The 26,636-nt window shown below is 42.8% G+C and overlaps 1 protein-coding gene across 1 annotated transcript in view; it reads left to right on the top strand.

The window, feature by feature from the left end:
• LOC144781589 (protein Daple-like) overlaps window positions 1–26,636 on the top strand; it is a 316,346-nt gene that overhangs the window by 110,439 nt on the left and 179,271 nt on the right. Inside the window, exons 7-9 of the mRNA XM_078660504.1 lie at window positions 8,626–8,766; window positions 9,972–10,141; window positions 10,755–10,836. Coding sequence (XP_078516630.1) covers window positions 8,626–8,766; window positions 9,972–10,141; window positions 10,755–10,836 — 393 coding nt within the window. The remainder of the gene's footprint in view (window positions 1–8,625; window positions 8,767–9,971; window positions 10,142–10,754; window positions 10,837–26,636) is intronic.

Genomic DNA, 26,636 nt, shown 5'->3' with positions numbered 1-26,636 from the left:
GCCAACATATAAAGGACTGGGGCTCACCCTAGCTTTTTAACTCATGCTTCACAGGGACCACGTAGTCACTTATCATCCCAAGTTCATATTAAAAAAACAGAATTCTTAAATATATATTAATTTATATCTATAATATATGAATTAATGTATTGCAAACTCTGCAGTAGAATGCTTTCGTCCAAAAACCAAAGCTATCATATCTTTCCTCCCCTAATCCATGTTTAGAGCCGACCGCCTTATTTCATGAGTCATATTTCTGGCTGGAACAAAGCTTGGCTGATCTGGGTGAATGAGCACTGGTACTCTACCAAACCATTTGTCAATAACTTGGTGCTACAGGTATCTGGGACTAGGTATATATGAGGCGAGGTATATCCAAAGTCCATTTGGCATTAACTTTATCTGATTTGAGTCATACTGTTAGAAGAGACTTACACATTTAACAAGGTTGAAAGACCTTCTTTTCTGCTTCATTCTATAGCAAAGTGCCTGTAGCAGCATTTTTCCCATTGCCTCTATTCCTGCTGCTTTACTTCAAGTCATATTGTTAATGATCTTTCAGACCTCAGGTTCAATTATGACTCCTTTTAGTCCCTGAAGAGTAGCTAGCTCAATGCTGGTCAGCTTACACTCCTCTTGTGGTCTATCCACACGTAGCCTTAGTGTCCTCATTTTTGTGATAGCAGCCTCTTCAGGTAGTATTTCTGTTGAACTAGCACCAGCAGCAATCTTCGTCTGGTGTACTACCATTCTAATTTTTACAGATATACTTGTTACATCCATTCTGGTTTTCTGGTTCCAAATCTATATACATGTCTCACACTGGTGCAGTAAAAACACATGCACAATAAGCATAACCATCAAAATAAATTACGAGTTGGCCTTGATTTACATTTTGGGTCAGTGCTGCTTCCTGAATCTTTAAATTGGCCTTATTAAAATGTACACATGTGAACACATATGGTGGAGCACCATTCTGTGCTTTGTGTTTTCTTATCTACATAGAAGTGGTGTTTGGAACTTGTCTGAATTTTAAAATAATTAGTCTCTTTCAGGATGATTTTCTTAACTAAATTATTGTAAAAATGTTTAAAGGGATATATTTAAAATATGCCCCAGGATCTTGCATGTGCACAGAAATATTCTACTTTTTACAAAATCAAAGAAAACATCCTGGAAGGGTAGCCCTATTGAAAATGGTCTCCCTGTCCAAACTGTTATATGGCCTACAGAACTACCCCTTTGAAATCCCAAAGCATTTTTTATCTGAAACTAAATGAATACTCCCGAGCCTTTTTTACTCTCCCATAAAATACTCAGAGTAGCATTCAACAAATCTGTGCACACATAATACAACAGGGGACTAGGAATGGCATGTAGATTGAGTTGACAGAACTGAGAGAACCAGTCTTGCTCAGGGTTCTCTATGGAGGGCAAGGTTCACCGTCCTTCCTCCAAGTCACTGAAGTGGTCTTTGACTGTTAGTGCATTGCACTGAAAGGGACAGGCTGGAATTAGCATGTAACCCATCAGATATTCTGGCACACGACATGTCTCGAAGAAGTCAATGCACTGGATGGATTCTCAATTTGGACATCATTAGTATATAGAGGGTGGGTGACAAATGGGATCACTACCATATGAATTCCTTCCTAGAACTTCCTGATGAGTTTGAATTGCATAAATCCCAATCTTATAAATATCTTGAATTGAGACCTGCATTAAACCATCACGGAAAGACAGCGATGTATATTCCAGAATATAGGCCACAGGAAAAAACGAACAATGTGACCCCTAGAAAGGAAATTAATTTCACAATATACTCCTGCCTTACAAACATTAATACCCGAAACAGTTAAAGTAAGGCTTGGCCGAGTGATCAATGCTGGCTCCGCAGAAGAAAGTGACTGGCAAGATGCCAAAATAGCCACTGGTATCATCACAATTTCAGTAATGCTCCGACTCATACAATTCAAATGTATGCACAGGGTATAGTTCACAGCAGCGCATCTCTGGAAAGCGAGCAACATTTCTTCTCCATAGGGCTTTAGACGTTGTATTTCCTTATTTGATATTAGTTCCTCCAGGCCTTCTAATAGGATTCGGGCGAGGTCCGGAAAAAAAACACCCTCAAGACATTGTTCCTGTAAAATTGGTTTGCATGGTTCCTCAATGTGTTAGAGCATGTGTACACATTCAATGTTTCCCCAGCTGATATTCTGAGATCTCTATTGGCTGTTTTTATAGCCAGGTTATATTTCTGAACTGGTTGTTAGCCTACTTTAATATGCTGAAAGCTTATCAGCTTTGTTTCCTCTCTCAGAGCATACTTGTTGAATGCTTAGTCATGTATGGGCCTCATCGCTTGCCACCAACATTGCTTCTAGCTGACGACTTGTACATCAGAGGTTTCTATAGTGAGCCTTGACCAAATTCTCTTATTTTCTTGTTCCAATCTGGTTGCCTCAGTCTCAAATTCTAGATATCTCACTTTGGTGAATTTCACAAATGTGGTTTTGTGTTAAATTTTTCCTGCATCACTGCTTTATCTGCCTTCCATATCACTAACCACGGCAGGCCCTCTGTCTCATTCTCTTTAAAATAATTATCTACAGCTTCACAAATAGTTGTGTCTCGTAGCTCGATTTTGTTCAATCGCCAGATTTCTTTTGGAGTAGACCCCCTAGGGGTGGCCCTCCTTGTCAATATTACTGGGGTGTGGTCAGAGAGCACCTTAAAAAAAGTATTTATGTTTTACAACAGCAACACACATTAGTTACATACAATTTATCAGTTGCATTCAAGAAGACAAGCCATTTATCTATCTTACAGATGCTGTGCTGCACATTTACTGCATGTCTAAATGTGTCTTTGATATGCTTGTTTAATTATAAATATCACATTTTAAATGCAGTTACCATGTGGGTATACCAGATACTGTCACGTTGCTTACATTGACTGGTTCATTATGATAGATGCCCTCCCAAATGGCTCACTTCCTAGTTCACTTATAGGTAATGTAAAGAAACACAGAGGGCCTGATTCACAAAGGTACACTTACACTTTTGCACAGAAGCTTTTGTTATCCTCATTAGGGCCATAGATTGAGACTATCAAGGATGGATATGCATAAATTGTGCCCTGACATTCTACCACTTAGCCCTCACTATCCGTGTGTGATGAACCAAGATGGCATGGGACACCTGCTTTGATGAGTATAGCCTCACCTTTAACCTTAGATGAGGCTTTGGAATGAATCTGTATAGGGTTATAATTTGAAGCATTCAAAATCTGAGGACAGATGATGGGTTTATTGAAGAAAGACGACATATGAACCCAGTGCAGAAAAGCCTTATGCTTCAATTGGGGATTCAGCGTCTGGGTGTTAAGTGTCAAAAAGTTTAATTTTCGGTTTATGTGTGCAAACTCATTTTTCAATGAGAGGGATGTCTCTAATCTTGAATAATCTTAACACCCTCTGTAGAAGCTAGAACCTTATCTATCCAGTCAATAAGTGTTAGTCTGAAGAGTACTTGTTGGTACGATTTCCCAATGTCACTTCTCACCATAGTTTTTGCTTTGACTTGGTGTTAAATAAATAAAACAAACACAATTATCAGTAACCACCACAGTTAGCAGTAATCTAGCATACAAAAGTCCTATTGTGTTAATATCAAAGTGTAGAAACAAAACAAAATACCAATAATAATCTTTATACAAGTTGGGTTAATCTTACCTAATGTGGGTCAGCTCCCAAACTATCCATGCCTGAAAAGAAAGACCCACAGCCTGACCTTTTTTTATTGATTGTGTAGTGCCAAACGTAATTTGACTAATGGATCTTTTTGTTGACCTTGAAAAAGTGGATATGAGGCAACGCATCTGGTTTCAGCTTTTTCCTGATTCGACTCTGTGGGTCTTCTTTAGAAGGATACAAGTCTCTTCCGATTTTTCTATCGGTTACATGAAGAGCCCTTGTACATTCTTTTCCAAATACTCATCTGGAATCATTTCTGGTACTCCTCAAATTTTCATGTTATTGCAGCAGGTTGTATTGCCATCATTGACTCTGTCCAGAACTGTCTAATGTAGTTTCTCTAAATATTGTATCCTGATCTCCACTTCATGTTAAAGGTGCTCAACATTCTGGTTTGAGTGATCGAACTCTGTCAGTGATATAGTAAAGTTCTGCCGTAAAGCAGACATTTCTGTTTTTTCAACTCTCCCTTTAGGAGGCAAATGTCTGCTTTTGTATTAGAGACTTCCATATTTCTACCCAGATTTGCCTCCATTAACAGTTCTGTTATCTGCAGAATCTGTGATGCTGGGCCTCTTGCCTGATTGTCTCTGGACTACCAGTAGGTCTTTAATGCATGACGATTTCTGCACCTTAGGTTTGACTGCCAACATATCTCATTGTGAAGCTGCCTCCATGTTACCGTTGGTGGCCCCCCAAAAAAGTGGCTAATTGTTAATGCTCAGAATTTACTGGACCCATGCTAGTGTTAAATACCAGCTAACGGTCCTGGGCAGTGAGCCCTTTCCCCCTGTGCATACACTGTTCTTCTGTTGTACTCTCTGTGGGTAAGGGTTAGCCCTTCCTGTGCCACCCAGGACATCCTCCCTTCAGGTGCCACCTCCAGTTTTGTCTTTGTTTTCGGACTCTCATTAGTCTCTAACGATTTTGGGTTCTCTCACACTGTACGATGGGGCAAGCCTGGCTCACTCATGTTGTCCAGGGACTCCGGAGCCCCCCTCCAGGTCCAGTCTCCCCATCAGGTCCAAGTGATATTTGCTCCAGAGCATCAATGGGCACTCATTAGCCTCCAATCATTCGACTTCTTTCACTGTCTTGCGGCGGGGCATACCCAGCTCAATTTCCCCAGTCTAGAACTCGGGTGCTAAGGTCTGGGTCCGTCTCTCTGGCTTGTCCAGGTGGCCTTACCTGTGACAGGGCCTCCTGTCTCTTGGTTCTTTCAATTTTAAAGGCCCTCTGTATTCCACTAGAATTAATTTTCATAAGTGCTTCGCTGCTTCATCCCCTCAGGGAGACAGTTCACATTCCAGTTGGTTCGCCTCAAATTCATTTAGGCTAGAGGAAGAATGCCCGGTATTGGGAGTTTGGCGAGGACCCAGCTACATGGGTTCTCCTTGCAGCCACACTCCTGTGTTTTAGCCTCTTTAGTCGCAGTAAGGGGAAGTTTTCCCTAGGATGGCACTGGATTGGAGAGTCCCAAGAAATTCTTAGAGTTTATAGCCCTCAGACCGTAGAAACTTTCTGAGTTGAGTGATCCAACTCCATCAGTGCAATGATGAAGTCCTGCTATAAAGCAGGCATTTCTGTATTTCATCTCTTACATTAGGAGTGGATTGCTTGTTCAATTCTAGACCCTGTCCCCATTCCTTGTAACCCAACTATTTCCTATCAAGTAAGTTCTTCTGTCTTCTCATGTGATTGGTAACTTGACCTGGCCATGGTGTGATAGAAGGCACAGATTGTGGAATAATTGACTGCTTGAGCAGAACCAAGAATAAAGTGTGCTATAACTATTCTCATTCTCATACCCTGCCATTTCAGCCCTGTGATTGAAAGGATTCCTAAATGTTAATTACAGAGACATAGATGCACAAAGTGATTCAGTCAGATTAATTTTCTAGTGTGGTTTGTGTGACAGAACTGTATGTATCATGCGAAATATCAAACTGGAATGAAGCATGTGAAGTAGTACAAGTATACCTTACAGAATAGATTTGCAGAAACAGAGCTCTGTAATGCAAAGCAGATCTGTTTGTGTCTGGGTTGTGCAAGTATGAATACTTTCTTAGGTGGAGAAATGTCCTTACAAGATTACCTTTCCAGATATAGGACGTACTCAACATCCACTAAAGGTGTCATGCACTTCATTATTACAAGACCAATACATTAGAAGAATATAAAAGATCCTCTATGTAAATGTAGCATTTTATTTACCTCAGTGGAATGAATGCCTTTGGATAGGATATTGGTCCCTTCCTTCCATAAGGAGGACTGAAAGTGGTGGCATGACCTGGGGTGTCAAATAGGAGAGTTCTTCCTACCATGAGAGAGGGTGATTGGAAATCAGACTACCCTATGTGCTATCTTCGCCTAGATTGATAGCCCATCACAATGACTCCACTTAGTTTCATGACTGTCCAGGAACTGCATAAGTCTATTTCCTTTTCATAGAGCAGACACAAAATTAGGTTGCATCTAGTTAGAGTAGATTGCACTGCCACATTGGACAATATGTCAGGGATTTGTTTTGGGGTATCATGCCTACTGTACCGTTCAGATACACTCTTTGGCTCTACTACACAAAGGTCAGTCATAAGAGGTAAAGCTTATACAGGTGTCAATGTTTTTTTCAAATACATGTTAATTATATGTTATAACTGAAGAAAGCTGGAGCTCGTGCAGTGGTTGGATGGCTCGGAGGAAGTGTCTTGAACATACTTAGACTCTGCTTTCTCCTTGACTGCCCTCACAGACATGAGGGATGTCTTGAGGGCAGATGTCAGGTTGGTAATGTAGGCCAGTTCAAAATTTATTAGCAAATATGTGGTCTCTAGTAGCAATGGCGTTAGCATTCTGTCAATGTTAATCATGCCCCCTTCTGCCTCATCATCATCATCATCATGACTTGTGTTATTCATCTCCCCTTCCTTCTTAGACATGGTGAGGCATCACCCCATTGTAATGGTGTATTGTAGTGTATTGAAACATTTATATAATGCTTACTAACCCTGTGTGGGGCACCGCAGTGCTTGCATATAACGGCAGCAAGCTGTGCCATGTAGGTGTGTGTTTGGAAGGGTGTTGTCTTTGTTTTTGATCCTGTGTGGCATGTGTTTCCTTGTCATGCTTGATAACCACTAAGGTACTGTTATCCTGTTATGGGACATAGTGCTTCACTGTGTGGTCGTTAAAAATGTGTGTGAGACAGACACACACTTTATGGTTTAGCAACAAATTAGTACTGTGAGACACAACTTTATTGTATATCAAAGCTCCAGTGGTTTGGTAGAGGCACTGGAAAATTCCCTTTTATAGTCTAAATGCACACTCAGTTACTTTTTATTTATTTTTATTTATTGCTTTTTTAAATTATACATTGTACACATTAGTTTCACGTGTTACATGCTTCACAGTTATCATACGTATGGCAAGACATCCCAGGAGGTGACTTGTCTGTCATCGTTGATAGTCACAGCTTGTGGTTCGGGTGGGAGAAACTATAGGCGGTAGTAATGAGTGGTTTATATTTGAACTGAAAAAGGATCATAATACAATACCTTTTGCTCAGCCCAGCACTGTTTGGGTTTACACTGTAGCAGGTGCAGGGCTCACGGTGCTCGTTGATAGCTGCTGACCATCGAGGCCATCTCACATGGTTCAGTTGTAGTTGACTGCTTAGGTAGTGCTGCTCCTGCCGACCCCTTCTTGGCGGTTCATGGCCGGTGGGATTACTCTATGGTTGTGTTGTGGGTTCTTCAAGTCAGTTCATATCAGTGGTCTGCAATTGGGTACTTACAGACCCCCAGCATTCTTCTGTTTGGAGGGCCGTACTATCAGCGCTTGCCCATCTGTGGCCTTCCTCTCTTCAGCAGGGATGGGGGGTCTCTCGGATGATCTCCAGTGCATCACTGTGGCTCAAGCCATAACTGAATCTAATTCCATAAATCAAGACTGCACGACAGAATCTGACCATGGACGAGCACGTCCATGTCATGTGTATAAAGGCTGTGTCTGTCGTGTGGAATCTGGGGCATTTTTTGTTCATTGTCAGGACAATTGTGTTTTGTCTGTGAGGTATGTGGTGTGCAGATAGTTGAATTGTGTATATCAAAATCTAATGTTCCTGGATAACCTATGTGGGCAGGACAGTATGTAGTCTCACTCTTTGTCTCTCAGTTCTTGTACTATTACTCCCTCCCAGGAAATCATCTGTTTTGCCAGTGAGTTTGCAGTCATCATCTGTAGTGATCTATTTAGCCAAGATGTAAGCTTCTGTCCACTGCCAACGTTAGTTGAACTTGTTGGACATAATATTTTGGGGGATCTGTGTGGTTGCCCTCCCACATAGTCTGTAGAGAGCATGTCAGTGTCCCATAGATTAGAAATTGTGATGGACAGGGGTCTGTAGGAGGATACATCTACCTCCAACTTTTGATCTATGACTTGGGATTCTTGACTGAGGTTGTGGAAGTTCTTAGTTGGGTTTGGATATCCTCCGCTAATTTAGAAGTTCTGACTTAGCTCTGTGGTCCTGAATGGGATACAGCTTCCTGGGTAAGCTGGGCTATAGGACTGTGCTTAGAGGTACGGTCTGGCTGTAAAAGAGATTGTTGACTGTGTTTGGGGATTTTGGTTGGGAATGTGGGACATTGCTTGAAGTTCCTGACTCTGGAGTTCTCTCTGTATAGTCCAGACTGGAGAGGATGGCGTGGAGAGAGATGGAATCAGCGTACTTTCTGGGGGTACTGGTTGGATTGTTCTGGCTTGAATTAGAGTTCTCACTTTAGGAGCATTTTGTTGAGTCCCGGGTCATGAAGGAGAGGTCTTGTTGTTTCTTCAAATGCCAACCTTCTTCTTTATTCTTGCAGATGACCCAAAACTCCAGCTATATGTTCCCACTACAGTGCTCAGACCTGGCAGATGTCTCCCGCGAACACCTGGAATTCACATTCGAAACACTGGTACATCACCTGCAGCGCCTCTTGCGGGAGGCAGAGGAAAGTTCAGAGGTGAGAGGTTGAGGCTCACAGTTTGTGTCATTTCTATTATATGACCTTTATGTCTCAAATGTGTAAGATCTTCTCTTGTAACTGGGTCTAGGGTGGGTTTCCTTTCTGGCACCTGTCCCTCAGGTGCATTACTTCCTTTGGTGGTACATGTCCTTTATGTTGATTTTCCCCCATGTTATTTAATTTGTTATTCAGATTCCAATGGTATATTATGTTGATTATGGGACCCTATCCACCTATATGATTTATTTTTGTTACTGTTCTCTTAGTTGTTTTTCTTGATTTGTAGTATCTTCACCCCAAGTGTATTATTAGTTCCTTTGTGATGCACACCCCTCACATGTGTTAGTTCTTTTGTGACATCAGTTGATCTATTGTGCTTATTCTTTTATGGCATCTGTCACACCAGTGTGTTTGTTTTTGGTGGTACATGTCCTGAAGGTGTGTTACATCTCTTGTGTTGACTTTCATTCTGGTGTGTTTTCTTTGTGGTACATGTCCATCAGGTGTGTTTTTTCGTTTATTTTATCTGTCTTTCTGGTATGTGTTTTTGCCAGCTGTCCCTGATATGTTAGTTCCTTTGTGATACCTATCCCTTGTTGTGCATTTTAGTTCTTATTGCCTGTCTCTCCTGTTTTATAGTTCTTTATGACACGTTTCTCTCAGATGTATATGTTGTATTACAGTACCTAAACACAGGTCCCTTTGTTTGGTCTGTCTGTCCTCAAGTGTGTTTCCGTCGTAGCTCTCCCTCATGTGTGGTGGTTTCTTAGCGGTGTCTGTCTCACATGGTTTTTTATGTGCTGTACCTGTTCCTCAGGTAGTTTTGTTATTTGTACATGTCCGTCATTTGTTTCTTTTGATGTACATGACCCCTAGGTGCATTAGTTCATTTGTGTAGTGCCTCTTTTAAGTTATTTCTTTGTGGTACCTGGTGTGTGTGTACATGCCAGCCTTTGTGACACCTGGCCCTCAGGTGTGATATCATTTTTTGTTTTACTTGTCCTTCAGTTATGTTTGTTGACTTGTGTTTTCCTTGGCATGAAGATGTGTCCTCTGTGGTGCCTGCCAATCAGTGGTCTCAGTTCCTTTGTGAGGTCTGCCCCACAAGTGTGTTTAATTGTTGTGTTTGTCCCTTAGATATGCTTCTTTTATGGTGCTTGTGTCTAAGATTACTGACCTGATTTTGCCCCATTGTCTTCTAGAGTATCGCAGAGCTGACCCAGGAGAAAGAGCTTTTTCTTTCCCAGGTGCCCTCTTCAATCCTGAGCTCAGACGTGCCACTCTTCGACTCCTCAGTAAGGGAGAACCGGCAGCACCTAACCGTGCAACTGGCCGATGCCAAAGCAAAGCTGCGGCGTATGCGCCAGGAGATGTGAGTAGAACAATGCTGATGAGCTGCTTACCTTAAGCCATGGGTGCATTCTGGAACTATTAATATTCCTGCTTATTGTGGATACTTCATAATAGGCCCATCTTACATTCCCTTGTGGAGAAACCTAAGTGGCAGGCTCCCTCTGTTAAATGAGAACGCAGAACTGTCACCAGTCTTCCTTGTCATGGAGATTTAGGATTAGAGAGACAGTGTATCTTTACCCTGAGGCTATTTGAGAACAATCTCCTGAGTCTCTGTGTAGTAGAACACTCATAGAAAAAGGTACGTGAGCCTTTTCCAGCTCACTTTGAGCTCTGCTCTGAGAAGACCCCAGATTGGTGGTGTGGTGAAATGTGAGCGCTGAGTTCGGGACTCCTGTATAGTGGTATGACTTTCCAGAGTTTGGTAGTAAAAGTTATGAGAGGTTTCCAGGACATCTTCTGTTGGATATAGGATTTTTGAACGAGAAATTCCTGGGCCTACACATTAGCTATAGTGTTACTCTGACATGCCCCATAGATGAAATGGGATTCAAACTGGACTTAGATTGTTGACTTGGCTTCTCTCCTGTACCGTTATGAATGTAACCACTTCCTTCTGATTTTATCTCTAGGGAAGAGAAAGGAGAACAGCTTTTGGACTATGAACAGGAAGTACAAGATCTGCAAGAGGAGCTGAAAAAGCTACGACAAGAGGTAACCTTCCTGTCACCCCTCTTTTCTCTAGAAAACCTCTAACCATATGAAAGCTCATTAGTCAAGTGCACCATGGGAATTACAGACATGATCTTCTAAACAGCTCCCCGTTTTCCATCACACAAATACATATTTCTTTGCCTCTGAAGATATGGCCATACCAATGAACTCACTGTTGTACACATAGCTTCAAAATTGGGCACAATAGTAAATATACGGCATCCAGACCTTGACATAATGCTTCAAATGTTGTCTCCATAACCAAACTCAGTACTCCAGAAACTATCTTTAGAACTGGATACCAATCTCCAGATGTGAACAACAGAACACCTGATGAGTCTTGGAGAAGAGGACAAAACATTGCAAATGGAGCCTGTAGACCTAACCACAGTATTTATGATGCAGCCCAAGAATCTAGCAGTTATCTCAAGATGTGGCCTTGAGAACTGGACTCAGTACTCAAAAAAGCAATGCCCAGAATTGGACAAATGGCGTATACGTCTGGATTGTTTTCAAGAAAAAATGTCATAACAATGGGCTTCAAAGAGCTAAATTATCTGCCCCGCCTTCTCTTTCTCTACTCTGTTTTTTTAATTCGGGTCCTGTGATTCAGAGGCTTACCAGCAACAGGTACTCCAATACCATATACTCACCTGGGCCCATAAACACATACACACAACCTGGCAATGAACCGCTGGGGTCAATTGTTTATGATTTCCTACTATTTCAAGATTAGTCACTTCTTATTTTCAACTAACCTTTCACTGATCAAAAAGTTTTTTCCTCTGGTCGATGAAGTATTTTAAATCTTTATCTAAATTAATTTCATGTGAACCATTTACAAAGTACAGTACAGTCTCGTCACTCATAGGAAGAAAAATGTGATTAATTAATCATCAAACACTTACTTTTATATCTTGCAATGACATATGCTCAGAAAGGAGAGGGTAGAGAGAAAAGAACATTGGCATATACACAGGAACTATTTACCCAGGATGGTGTGAAAACCAACCCCCTAGCCAGGGAGCTGAGAAGGGCCCCCGTGAAAGATCAGGCGACAAAGGTTTCAGGACAGGAATCAGGACAAGATAGATTACCTCTCTATCACCGACGCTCACGTAGCACCCCTCTATGACACTCTCTTCCTCCTCAAGATTCTTCCACGATCTTCTTCTAAGTAAATTAATTTAAGATAGATGGGTCTGCAATCGATTCTTCATCAGCATTTCTCGTCACTCCAACAGAATCCCGAGCTCTGCAGCATTCAGCAAATCTCCGTCTCTGGTTCACTCGGACAGCATCCCGATCTCATGCTCACTAACTACCTAAAACTACCTCAATTATACCCTACAATATTCATGTACCTCCCAATAATGTTTCGATATCATGAAACTACTAACTCAGATTGGACAGGCAAGGGGGGATGATCATCACACCATACTTAGGGGTCGATTAGGATCGCGGACGGACTTGAGTCCGTCCGCGACCCCTGAGGAGGAGGGAACGTCCGCATGGGCTGCGGCGTTCCCTCGATCTGATTAGGATGTGACCGCCAGGGTGGCGGTCATATCCTCTATCTCTAACATTGCGGCGGGTGCAGCTTCAAGCTGCACCCGCCCCAATGTAAAAAATGCATGCACAGCATTTGCGTGCACAAAGCGGCAGGCACTGCGCGGTGCCTGCTGCATTGTGCACGCAAATGCAGAGGGGTACCATAGGTACCCCCCATGTGCACCCCCCACCACCCCTTCACCCAGGGGGCCCGCAACGGGCCCCCGAAGTGAAGGTCCGTATGCTTTTTCACGGCGGAAAAGCCGCCGTGGAAAAGCATAGAATTGCAGACATCCTAATATGCCTGGCAGTGTCTGATAGACACCACCAGACATGTTAGTGCTTTTCTGCCGCGGTCGCCTTCCGACCGTGGCGGAAAAGCTGCGGACAGATTATCAGACCCACCAGCCATCCTAATTTGGCGTTGGGTCTGTGGAGGCTCCGCTGCGGTTTTCCCGCGTCCTCCGGGCCGGCGGTGGCTTCCGCCGGCCCGGAGGATGCGGGAATTCCACAATCATAATGACCCCCTTATTTTCCAATTTATTCTTTTCAGTCCATTGTTAAAAATTCCCACCCCTTTATTTTTTATTCATAAATCTTTATTTCCCACCCATATTTACAACATATTTGAAACAATTGTAAAATTTCTCATGTATTTCTATTCATTCAGAGGGCTTGAGTACTGGTTCCCAGGGTATGTATTTCTTCCGTTCTTGAACTGTGTTCAAGAGTCACATCACTTCTTCCTGCTCAGTCACACCGCGCATGTGCGAAGATCAGGTGGTTAACAGACTGATTCATACAAACAAAACTACTTCAGTGCACTATATAAACACAGAGGGAGGCTCTCAATATCTTCCCCTGTCCAAGAAAACTTTAAGAATATGGGATTAGGCCATCAAGCATCAAATTCAAGTGACTGCGGAGCAAGCCCCAGGAATAGACAATGCATGGGCAGATGCCTTGAGCAGGACATACATGGAATATAGCGAGTGGGAACTTAATCAGACTCAATTCAATACCATTTTTCAACTCTAGGACAAGCCTAAATGTTATCTCTTTGCAACAAATTGCAACAAGACATGCCTCTGTTATGCCAGTAGACATATACTACCGGGTCATAGGGGAATGTGTTTTTGATAACTTAGTAAGAGACATTAGCTTACTGTTTTCTCCCTCTACCTTTGATCTCAAGAGTCATAAACTAGATGAAAAACGAACCATGTGGACTGATACTAAACCCCTGTGGTAGCTAAAACAGTTCTGGTTCACAGAGCTTCTTCTCCTATAAGAGCAATTGCACATACCCTTATTACCCCTACTGAACCTGCTTTCACGCTATTAGGTCCAAATACTGCACCCGGATCCAGCATCTCTAAGCTTACCAGCATGGCTCAGGAATTCAATTAATTTCTTCGTTTGAAAACTTCAGATGATTGTGGAGAACATTTGGCACAGGCTAGAATAAATATTATGAAGTTACATAGAAGAGCTGTGGTTTGTGCACTCATCAGAATCTATATGTAGTTCACATCATATTCTTCCATATTATTCCTCTCAGGCCCGAGTCTTACTACAGTTAAAGTACACTTTGCTGCAGTGTCACGTTACAGAAGGAGACAAAATCAGCCTACACTTTGGTTGTAAAGAATTATAAAAGAGCTCCTGAACTGATTATTTCGTGTTTTTCCACTGCTGCAACAACCACCAGATTAATGGCAGCTTAATACTGTACTTTCTCAACTCATGAAAAGTCCTACTGAACCGATGCCCAAAGCATACAAAAAATGTCTTTCTTGGAATCCCACTCTCCTCTTCACTTCAATCTCCGCAAGAATAGTAGGAGTAATTCTGTTTTTTACAATTAAAGAGCCGTATCTGCATTTTCCCAGCAATGTAGTCATGTTACAAACTAATCCATGCTTCATACGGAAAGTACCATAAGACCTGTTGTCCTGCCATCCTAAAAACTTTTTTCAAGAATCCCAGTATGCCAGCAGAAAAAAACGCTTCACATGCTGGTTCTGTGGAGGTGTCTAAAGTTTTACTTAGAAACAACTAGTAAATTCAAAAAATAGGTGCCATCTCTTGTAGTTAATGTTTTAGGTAAGGGCAATCTATTTCCAAGCTAATTGTAGCTCTTAGAGTGTCTGCTGCCATTACATACTACTATGATAAGGTGGACCACTGTTTATGAGGAAGGGTTTTAGCCCCTTCAGTTAGAAGTGTATCTATATACCAGCAGGACTGTTTGATGGTGTTTCATTGACAGGCATTTGCCTGGCTGCAACCTGGATGAACAGGCATATGTTTACAAAACACGGTTTAAAAAATATATATATATATATTTTATTTATAAACAATAGGATCCACCCATGAGGGATTGCGATACAGAATTTAGATCAAGGGTCATGTGTGTTTCCTACATCGGTTGGAAGCACATCATGTTTCTTAAATACCCCTCACACACCAAAAGGGCCTGTGGTGTCATGCTTCATCATAGGGGTCTTCGCGTCCCTCTACGGAACGCTGCGTGCTACTACCAGCGAATTCGCGGGAGCACTGATGTTTTTCACTATGTGTGGTGTGAGAGGGTGAGTGGTAGGGTAATGAGTGAGTGATAAGTGAATATTAAAAGATACCTATCGCCTGGGGAGTAGAAAAATGTAATATTCCATGGTGCCGGTATTATTAAAAAGGTGTTAGGCAGAGGTGTGTTGTGTTGATGTACAAGACCTCCTGTGTGTGTCAACATGTTTCGAAGCGTGCTGCTTCTTCTTCGGGACGGGTTCACAGATCCCTACCCATCTCACATAGAATGTGTGACAATGTCAACAATGTATATATATGTCCCACAAACATAGACACATATGCCTAGGTGGTAAAAACCTGGGACCTGGAGCAACTCATTTATCGTGTCCTCAAGCAACTAATTCATCAGGTGAAGACTTACATTGCAAAGCCACAGAATCAGCACAGTTCCAGCACAATACTTCAGCATTAGATCTTTAATAAATTCACATAATTGATTTATTCCCTGACATCAGGCTGGGAAACTCCTCTAGTCAATGTTAACATAGCAGTATTTCAGTACAGCAAATGGTCAAACATTCATAGACTACCAGCAGCCATCCACCTTATATTATGACCTAAAGTCCATCCAATGAGGTGCAAGGGCACAGAGTTTCAACCCTCTTTAGAGCTTCCAACTGATGCATTTTGTACTGCACGTATTGAGGATGGCAGAGAATCTCCAGAGTTTTGCTGTTTACTCGCAAACCTTCAAAAATGCCTTGTTTGGGAGTCGAACACCCCCAGCCACAAAAGTAAGAAGTGCTTGTTCCTTTCTTTAGGTTACTGGGAAGTTGATCCCTACATGTGTTCCTTATATTTACCTGTCATCATGGCTGAATCCTTGAGATCCTTGTTCAACCCAGCTGACCCTGGTGGGACACAGAAGATCTATGTTGAGGAATGTCCAAATAAAATGAATTTACTGCCTTCACAAGTCAGTTCATGTACCTAGTGAATGTTTCATCATTGGGGCATGTAGTGGCAAAACTCTGAATGACAGAGAGGGTCACCTCCTGAGAGCTCTGAATGCTGTATCCACTGGTAAATCTTCATTCACAAGTGTTGCTTCTATCACATCAGGAAAGGCTAAAAACACAAAATAGCCAAAGAAGCTAGTTCTTCAGCCGAGCTACAAATTAAAAGCCCTCCGCAATCTGCCTTAAAAGCCCTCCGCATCTGTCTTAATGACTTAGACGTCTGCCTTTTCTGGCTCAAAATCTTAAAAAAGTAACAGGAAAAACCCTCTTCTAAGGTAGTTCCTACCTCTTCTAAACATGTGAATAAATTAACGTGGCCATGTGCCTTACTGTCCAAGTCAAAGATCAGGCTTCCTCAGTTGAAACTGCTGACAAAAGCTACTACACTGACAAGCTCATATTGTCGAACACACTACTGTGTTCGACAATATGTCACTATTGTCGAACACACTACTGATTACCAAACCGTTACATCCGTTAAAACTTTGTATGCCGATGAAGTCTACCCCATTACCAGCTAACCCTCAGCCACAGAGATCTTCATCACCATCAACAAGAAAGAGCTCATCAAGGATAGCTGCACCGTCATTGATGCCCTTATCAATGAAGAAACTGTTGATGATATTTCCATCGACGACGATAAAGAGGACAGAATCGTACATCTGCAAGAACAGCTTTTTCTTCAATATTGCTAACCACATCGTTGACAGCAGTATTTTCCACTTCAGCGACCACTTTGTTGACTCTGTCTATTCCACAGATACCCACTGCCTACCACTTTTGTCTTTGGTTTCTCCCATTAGAATCACACTTGCACAACCACCATACCTGCTAGATGACTGGTCGACCTCACAAAGTGATTAAAAAAGAGAGAGTGATGGGGATAACTTTTGTTCCAAGGAGGAAGGACTTCATTCTAACGCATGCTTCCAAGCAGAGTGTCCTAATGATATTGATGTACCAGGTGACATGGATGATGAGGAACAGCTTCCATGTTGGGCCTCAGACATTCAGGGTGCCTCCAAGGTACCCATAACTGCCTATAGTTCAGGTTCCGTTGTACTTTTCAGACATAATGAAGCAAATAATTAAACACTTCCATGAAAGAATGCAACCACCTTCTCCTCAAATACATTATGTGGCATCAGGGCAACCTTGTCAATTCAGAGACCATTTTTTTTTTTTTAAAGAAACTTTATTGTTATAGTACGGAGATACAAACATGGGCCTACAACCAGTCCGGCCGGCCGCTATTCAAATCGATTAAAAAAGTAATGTAGTATAAAAACATACAGCGGTCCGGAGTTCAAAGGCTGAGTAGCATCCAGGATATATCATATAATGAGAGTACCATGCAATAATAAGGAGCTGAGACGGTTCATTTTATAATAACGAAAAATAAAATGAAAATCAATGTCGCATAATCACACACACCCCTAATACAGCTAACTAAAGCAAAAGATTTACGCCAGTGATGTACATAGATGAAAAAGATGGGGGAGGGGGTATATGAGTCAGGATAGATGCAATAAACACCAAGCAATCATGGCGAACTGGCCCCACCCCTCAAGGCGAAACACAATATGGGAGACATGGAAGACGACGACATCGAAAAAAGAAAAGGGCAAAGGGCCATAGAAACAAAGATAGAACAAAATAACAAACCCATCCCCCAACCCTCAACCCTGCACCCCTGCAAAAGGCTATGGCCTACCCCCCGAGCAGCGTGCCTGTCGCCCTAAATAAGAGACCCGAAATACAGAGAAGAAAAAGAGAAAAAGAAGAGAAAAAATACAGGAGAAGGGCCCTCGATCTGGTCATCCGGCCCCTCCCACTTCCGCGTGCAAAAATCGTATAAACAGTAATGGTAGAAGAAATACAGGTAGCAGCAATCACGTATAACGCAATCAATGACATCCCCGCTAAGCGCCCCTCAAATCACCATCAACCAGTCATGAGTCCCTCCATGTTCCAATCGAATTCACCCCTGGCCTCGTTTGTCAATAGTACCAACGTTGAACCATCCGTCAAACGGGATACAAAGTAGCACAGAGGGTCCGATTACACCGGGAGGGTCAGGCAGTGTCGCCGCTCCATAGGAAATTTCGCCGATGATGCATGGCGGAAGTCTGATTGGAACAATGTCAACACCGCCAACAGTCTCGAGTCCGAACACAGTCCCGCCAGACACGGAAAGGGAAACACACGATGCGGGAAGCGCCAAAACCCCGACGGGGCCGCCCAAGCCGTGTATCGATGCTGTTCCTCCACTTGCCGATCAGAGAAAGGCCCCGGTGAGACAATCACATGCGCTACAGGTGCATCCACAGTAAGCTCATGAACCAAATCTATCCACGTCTCTAAGAATGTAGACTCATCCGGGGAATACGTCGATGAAGCAGAGGCAGACACATCGGCGCCTCCTTGAGAGCGATCCGTGCCGTTACAAGATGGCGGGACAACAATGGCGGCCATCCTGTGTCCCAAGTCTCGGGCCTCCCGGATCAGGGCTGTCTGCAGGGTTGTTAGTGCAGCCAGTATATGTTTGGGCGTGGGCGGTTTCTCACATAGCCAGACCCCGGGATTCTCTTGTGCACTGGTTTCTCTGCCCGGGTGAGGGGTGCACGGGAAAGTATCATCCGCCATTGCAGCCATCACGTTCTCTTTCCCTTCCACCGCACCTCAGGAGCGGGTCCGACCCCCGGGATCAGCAGGATTCACAGCGGGATCTCAATAGCCAGGGCAGGCTGCAGAAAGGAGAGTCACCGAAAGGCTAAACAAGCTCCCTGCTGCCCGGGAGTCACCCACCGGTGCCCAGGGAGGGCTGTTAACATAACCGGGTATCACACCGAGGGGGAACTGGGCATCATGGACTCTCTCAGTCCCAGCTATTTCGCACCTCCCGCAGGGCAACCCACTAATGGGAGTGGGTTGGTATCATCTCTTCCGGCTCGCAGATCTCAGGTTCACTCCGACCGGCGTCCCATCGCGACCAGAGGCCGCTGGTGTTGCAAGCACGGCCGGACACTCCCCTCACTCCAGATCCCGGCCTCAGCACCTCGAAGGCCGCCAAAGAGACGGAGACAGTTCTTCGGGTCTACTGCGCGGTGGAGCCTCAAAAGCAGATGGTAAGTGAATGCTTCCCTTCACCTACTAAAATTAGCAAATACTGCTCAGGTTTATCGCCAGGATATATGTGCGGGGCGGGAGGGCTCACGGAGCCAAGCGGTTATGCAGCCATCCCGATCGCCATCTTGGCTCCTCTCAGAGACCATTTTTTAATATTATGACTCTGCCAAATGTTTAGGAACCTTCAGGGGACATAGCACCACCTAGGCCTCTAGAGACATCTCAGGACATGGATTCTAATGCTGATGATGATGATCATTCCAGTCATCGTAGGACAATATTCCAGATGATTCTTATCAGGAATGGGATTTATATGTTTTTGCTAAGGATCCTAGTCGAACAACCACAAAGAGCATCCCCAACAGATGACATCCATCAGTTCTGTTATCTGTTCGATAAAGCCTCACAGAAATGTAATTGACCAGTTGCTAATGTAGAGAAAACTTTATTCCTGTTCAATTTCATTCAAGATCTGTAACATCTATTCTGAGTTTTCAAAACTGAACCTTCTGTGTGGAGAGGGTTTGACCTGAATGCAAAATCCAGTGACTGGAGCAGAACTCATAATCCAGCCAGAATAGAAATACCCTTCGCCTGTCTATTTGCTAAACCAAATACAAACTGACTGAGTGATATCTGCAATTGGGCAAATAAGATCACACAAGCCACCTGCACCATGCGTGGTCCCTACTGACCATGAGGATAAGCTCACAGCTACAAAAGGGCTAGAGACTCTCTGTCTTTTCTGCAACATCACTGAAAATAGCCATTGCCACCGCTGTGCTATCCAGATACAATAGACTAGTGATACACAAAGTACGGCCCGAGGGCCCCTTGCAGCCCTCTTGACCTTTACATGTGGCCCCTGGGCAGCAGCAGCACTGGGCTCCTGTTTACTTGACTCAGCACTAACATGGAAAAAATGTTGAATATACAGCAATCACTTATGTAAAGGTTAATTGCATGTAGGGAAAGGAAGTAGCTAGGGCCTTAACTTTAGAAACACCTTTATTTCTAAAGACAGCCACTAGATATACATGTTTGCTTCCCCTACATCCAATTTACACCCCCCGCTGGCATCAGTGTGATCCCTGCGAATCACAAATTCCGAGTCGCTAAATGAAATGTACAACAGTGTGTTTAACACTGTTTGCGATTCCCAATGGGGTCGCAAATTGCGAGACTCATTAATATTAATGAGCCTCTCGCAATTTGCGAGCCCATTGGGAATTCCAGGCCTCCCAGGGATGGTGGCCCACTGGGCACAGCAGACCACCATGTCAGGGACTGCTTATAAATAAAGCTGTTAAAAAAAAAAAATGCAGCCCGTATTCCATGCATTTAAAAAAAAAGAAAATGAAACGTTTTCGTTTCATTTTTTAAGGGAAGGCAGTGGAACCTGGAACCACTGCCTGCCCTCACAAAAATAATTTTGCTTGCATTTCCCTTGGGGACCCCTTCCCATTTGCGAATGCATTACCATCTACTTGAAGTAGGTGGTAATTGTGAGTGTTTTGCGACCGCAATTGCGGTCACAATACATTTGTACATGGTTTTGAGACAAGCTATTTGGAAGGGAATGCCCCTTCCAAATAGCGAGTTGCAAAACCTATTTAGCAAGTCGCAAAAACATTGTGACTCATGAAATAGGCTATGTAAATGGCCCAATAGGTTTTTGCATGCTCAAACCGGTTCGCGAACCCATTTGCGCATATAAATACGGGTCGTACATCTAGCCCTTAGTATTTTATATTGAAGGAATTTGCAAAAAAGGAAAAAAATGAATGGGAAGGTTGGTGCTGCATCTCAGTGACTAACTTTTAAATTGTTGGTTTTATTTCCCAGTACGAGGCTCCTGCTCCTGCCAGGGCCAAACTGGAAACCCAAAGTAGCCCTGGCAAATGGTTTCAGATCAGTCCCCACACGGTGCACCCAAGTGCGGGAGTGTGCCAGACCACTACAAAGGGGGCTTTGGGAGGCTCTCCCCCTCAAAATATTTAGGAAACAATGGTGCATTCTACAACACATTTTTCATTATATATTGAATTGTATTAGCTTTTAAAGAATAGTAAATGAAGACCTTACTATGCATCAGGATGCGACAATCTTTGTTGGGGTTCTTCAAAGATTCCCTTATTATCACCCTCCAACAGTGCCTCTCCTCTCTTCTTATCCCCTCTGTCACATGTATTTCATTTGTTTTACAGCATCTCTAATACCATTGTAGGATGTCAGAGCACTCTACATCACACACATATAGAGACAATGAATCATACATGTAAATCAGTGTATAGACAATGTTACATAAGGTAAAGAGGACTACAAGGTGTAGTATTCACATGTCATTCATACTGGTAGGCATTTTTAAAGAGTGCTTGGTCTGGAAAAGCACAAACTCAGGATTCAGAATATAACACTGTGGCTAGCACTGACTTTAACATTAAAAAATTATTTCCACCCAAATAAACCTTTTTAGCAGCATCAGGATAATGAATGACTAGGAAACAAACATAAGTTACTATCTGGTACCATGCGGTTTGCAAGCAGCTCTTTGATGACAGTTTATAGGTCCCTCTGCTAGATTATGATTGTCACTTATGAAGTGCACAGTAACAAAAGAATCTCTGTGATAAAAGCAGTAACCCACGGACCTATGCACATAAAATACTTCTTTTTAAAATGCATGTTACACGTTCTTTGCAGTAGGAATAGTAACCCTTTGTGCTACATTAGTTAAGTCAAAGCTGCCACTGGACAAAACTCTCGTCTCTCTCCAGCAGGTACATTAATCACTGGCATTATCTTGACACTTTTATTGTTGCTCAAAAGCTGCTAATTATACATGAAACTTTGCTGTGCTTTTAAAACTGCTGCCTACGGACCCCCTGGTGATGTTTTACGGACTCCTGGGGGTCCGCAGACCCCAGTTTGGGAATCACTGTCCTACATCATTAGGGATCATCATCAGGACATAAGGAATTATGCCTCAGAGAATTTTTTGCCAGTAAAGCATCCACAGGAGAGTGGAGGAAAAGTAGTTATCAAAAAATCAAGGGATGTTCGAATAAGGTGGTCAGCAGTGACTGAACCCTGGTATCAGGTAAGTGGAGGAATCCAGATGGAATGAGGGTCATAATCAAATTTTCCATTACGGAGACCGCAAGTATCAGGATTGTTGTCTCCGTAATGGAAAATGTGATTATTTCCAGTGTGTTTAAAGTTCTTTCTCTATGGCAGACCATGCTGTTTTCCCCAGACCCAATTGTGCGGTTAATCAATAAGCTGCTCTCACCAGGGGCTTCCCGGTGGATGACATATGCCAGGTCACAAGGTCATGTTTGCATACTTTTGCTGAACATTGTTGCCTCACAGCCTTTTACGCAGGATAGATACTTTGCAAGGGCAGTGTTGCATGACTTCCTTGATTAATCAGCACTACTTAGTCCCACCTCCCAAAGGGTGTTGCTATGGAACTCATTTGAAAGGGAGGAACCTGCTGGAAGATGTATCTACCCAGAAGAAAAAGTTACTTACCATCAGTAACAATATTTCTGGTGAATACATTATTTTTCCGCTGATTCCTCATTGTCCTCCCTCTTTGCTGAGGAGGCAATGTCATGATTAATAAGATCCCCTGGTCTAAAAACATATCATCTGCTAAATGTGTTGCTATCATTGATTCTCTTTCTGTTCCTGTCTGCATGTCTAAGTGGGGTTCAGAAAAAGAACCACAAACTGACTACGTCATACAGGTTGCCCCCTTATATGCTAGGATGTCTGGGGCAAGTGGAGTTGCATCGGAGTGACACTGGAGAGCTAGGGAAAAAAGTTTTCAGATTCCGTCTGGTGTCTTATGATATTCAGAAGGTGAGGAATCTTGTCGGAAGATAATGTAACCACCAAAGATATTGTTTTGGAAGTTAAGTAACACTTTCACTTGCACAATCAGGCTATTCCTAGCTTACACCATCCCAGTTAATCACATTTTACACAACCCCATTATATTCCAAGTTTGCATAACCACAGTATATTCCATTTCGCAAGATTTTCCCGATATCACAATTTCATTGTTTTCCTAGTTTGCATAATCTCAGTTATTTCCACTTGCACAACCCTTGCATTTCATATTTTACATAGTCACATTATATCATACTATGTACATTTATAATAAATTTCCAGTTTGTGCAGTGTCCATCTAATGAGGTTTGCACAATGGGAGCATATTCCCGGTTTGTAAATACGAGTATGTTCACAGTTTCTCCACCCAATGATATTTGTTGTGTATTTCTAATGGAATAATCCAAGTGTTTCTCAGCTTCCTCATTTTATAAATTGAAATTACTTAATTCCCAGTTTTTCACCTTTGATCTCTCACAGTGAGGATAGTATTCTTAGAGTAAGACTCTGAGAATAATAGTAAATACGTTTTGACAACAATAACTGTGGCATTTCGAGAAGGCAGCAAAGCCTTTGTGTTACATTTATCAATCATACATGTCCTTATTTTCATCCATTGCATCCTTATTTAATCTGCATGCATTCTGTAACATAGCCTTCTATTTACGCAGCAATCAAAGATAATTCGTTTTTCAAGGGGGTCGAACATCTGGAAGATTTTTCAACATTTGTATAGTCATCAGGCATGTTTTTATACTTTCTGTTGGATCAGTAGACAACTTATCATTAAGGATGGAAAGTTTCATATGTATATCTCAGCAACGGTCCATTCTTGCATATATGCAATCCAATCAACTATATTTGGTGTAGTTTTTTTTAATGATTAGTGATTATTGATCAAACACATACAGTACAAGTACATTAACAGAGGCATATTAGTAATCTGAATGTTTGAGAAAAGTCAATCAGCATCACAGCAGAACAAGTATTGTCTCCATCCAATCGTAACCATATGTTTAGCCGGTCCTCTTACTCCGTTAGCACAACGCACAACACCACAGGGTTAAGGATTAACAAGTCCCTGACATCCCCCGCTGAGACATCCCAGCTCTGGGTCCTCCCCATTGCAAATGATTATGTCGGTCTCAGGTAGTAGTGTGGGATCATTGGTCGCATCCGGCACCGAGGCGCCCCCATCCCAGCAGTATTTTTCCATAAGCTTCCATGTCTTGTTTCGCTACATACACCCTAAGGAGGCCCCATATGTGTTTTGGTTGTGAGGTAATCGGGCGCATCAGTTGATAGGTTTCAATTTGATCATTGCAGACTGTCAATTCTCGAAGCCAGTCGACAAGCCTGGGTGTACTACGGCCCCCCAGTGCATTGCCACCTTTTGTTTGGCCAAGACTAATGCTATCGCTATGAAACGCCTGGGTCCTTTGGGAGTATCTTTGACGTGGGCCAGTAGTGTTATGAGTGGGTGGGCTGGCAAACAATGATTTGTCATCTGAGCCAGCAGGGCTAAAACCACCTCTTAGTAAGCCAAAACAGGATGACACCCCCACACCAAGTGGAGGAAGCCAGCATGTTACACCACACAGTTCATGCAGCTGTGAAAGCGTGATGGATCTACATAGTGTTGGTGAGCTGGTGAAGTGTTTCCTCTGTGTGAGTATTTTCAATGTAGCAGTTTATGTTGATTCTGGGATAGTCATCCCGTTTGGGCACACTAATATCGCCAGTGCATGTCTGACAATGGTGCACCCAAGTCCTCATTCCATGCTCACTGAGCAGGCACTGCCCAATCTAATGCTTCTGCGAAACAATGACATATAGAAGAGACACCCATCTCATCATATCAGATAAGGTTATCAGCTGAGTCACTGGTGCATTGTCCATAGGTTCCACAGAGTAACCCGGAATTCCTTCCTGAACTGTGCTGCTGGGCCTGGCAATTGCTAAACTATGTAAGGTTGTAGGATTCCCAAGTGCCTGAAACTGGTGCAGTGTAAGGAACTGTCTGCCCATGTACAAGTGGCCAAATTCTGATATGACCATTTTATGCAGGATTTTCTGTATCGCCTGTTCAGGGTGAGAGGTAGCAAAGGGTTGATTAAAAAGGGGAGTGCTGGAGAGTATACAAAGGAGCCACCCATTCTTTTGCGTAGTGTTCCCCATGATCAACACGCTGTAGCTTCTGTTTTCACCTCCTTCTGAGGCCTTGGCAACCCCAGAGTAAGAATCACTGCTAAAGGGGCATCATCCACCTGGTCTCGTTCAGGTACTAAGTAAGGAAGACTTGCATCAGGATAATGTCAATGATCGCAGAGTTACATTGTGCTGCTTAATAATAGAGTTCCACCGCAGTGACTTCAAATCCTCCATTCTCAAAGGGGAGAGTTATCATGTCCCAACATATCCTAGCATACCAGTTGGCCTAAAGAAGGTCTGATCGAGAAGGATTTAAGTGTATGAAAAAAGCGCTTGTTAAGTGCGATAGGGATATTTTGGAATAAATAAAGCGGTGTAGGCAATACCAATATTTTAAGCAATGCCACTCTGCCAATCAGGGATAATGTAAGTCTGAAGCAAGTGGCTATTTGATGCTGTAGCAAGTTAATGGTACAACCATAGTTTAGACGAAGGATGGTCTCCATCTCTGTGTATGGAAATTCCCAGGTCTAGGGCTCTGTGCTATTAGTTTTTGGGAATATGTGTGTTTTGTCCCATCCAATGCCAATACCCAAGGGTCTACCAAATCTAACAATGTCCCTTATCAGTGGGAATACGTTGTTTATCTGACATTTCATGAAAATCGAAATATCCTCCATATACAGTGATAATATTTTCCCAGAATGGAAGGAAAGCCATCTATGTAGGTACCTTTTGGGAAGGTGTTTGGTCAGGGGGTCCATGACTAGGATGAAGATAGTGGGGATATGGGCTATCCTTGTCAGAGAACCCAATATATCGAGAATGGGTTGGATAATAGACCGTTTACTGTAACTCTAGTGGTGGTGGGGTTTGCATAGAGCAGCTTGGCCAGTGGCAGGAATCCCATCTAAACATCACAGCGCCTCAGTGTTTCCATAAGAAAAGGCCACTACAGGGAGTCAATCACCTTTACAGCATTTAGTAACAGCACCGCCCTTTAAAGCTTAGGACTCAGCTGGTGTAGAATTATGAATACTGTGTGCAAATTGTTTGACGTAGACCTGCGAGGAACGAAGCTATACTTCCCCAGGGAAACTGTCTTATCGAGTAACAGGGACGGTCTGTTCATAATCGCCTTGACAAGGATTTTATTATTGCAATTGGGCAGCAATATTGTCCTGTAGGAGGCACATCAAGTAGCATTTCTCCTGGACTTGGGGATCACATAAATCACTGTCTTGCTTAGTGTTGTAGGGAGCATTTCATCAGTGAGTGCCTCTGCGTATACCTCCAGGAGATGAGGTGCCAGTGTATGTTTATAAGTTTTGTAAAAATCAATTGTGAGGCCATCCGAGCCCTGTGCTTTTGCCCCAGCTAAGGCATCAGTGGCCGCCAATACCTCTTCCACCAAAATTGGGTGACTTAAGATTTTTTTTTTTATATAAGCTTTATTTCGATACATAAATATCTTAAAAGCAGTACATACATTAATAGAAAATACGTTATCAAGGCCAACAA

This window comes from Lissotriton helveticus, chromosome 9 (genome assembly GCF_964261635.1).
Source record: "Lissotriton helveticus chromosome 9, aLisHel1.1, whole genome shotgun sequence".
Classification (NCBI taxonomy): Eukaryota; Metazoa; Chordata; class Amphibia; order Caudata; family Salamandridae; genus Lissotriton; species Lissotriton helveticus.
The sequence above is the reverse complement of the archived record's forward strand: the minus strand, read 5'-3'. Positions and strand labels throughout refer to the sequence as shown.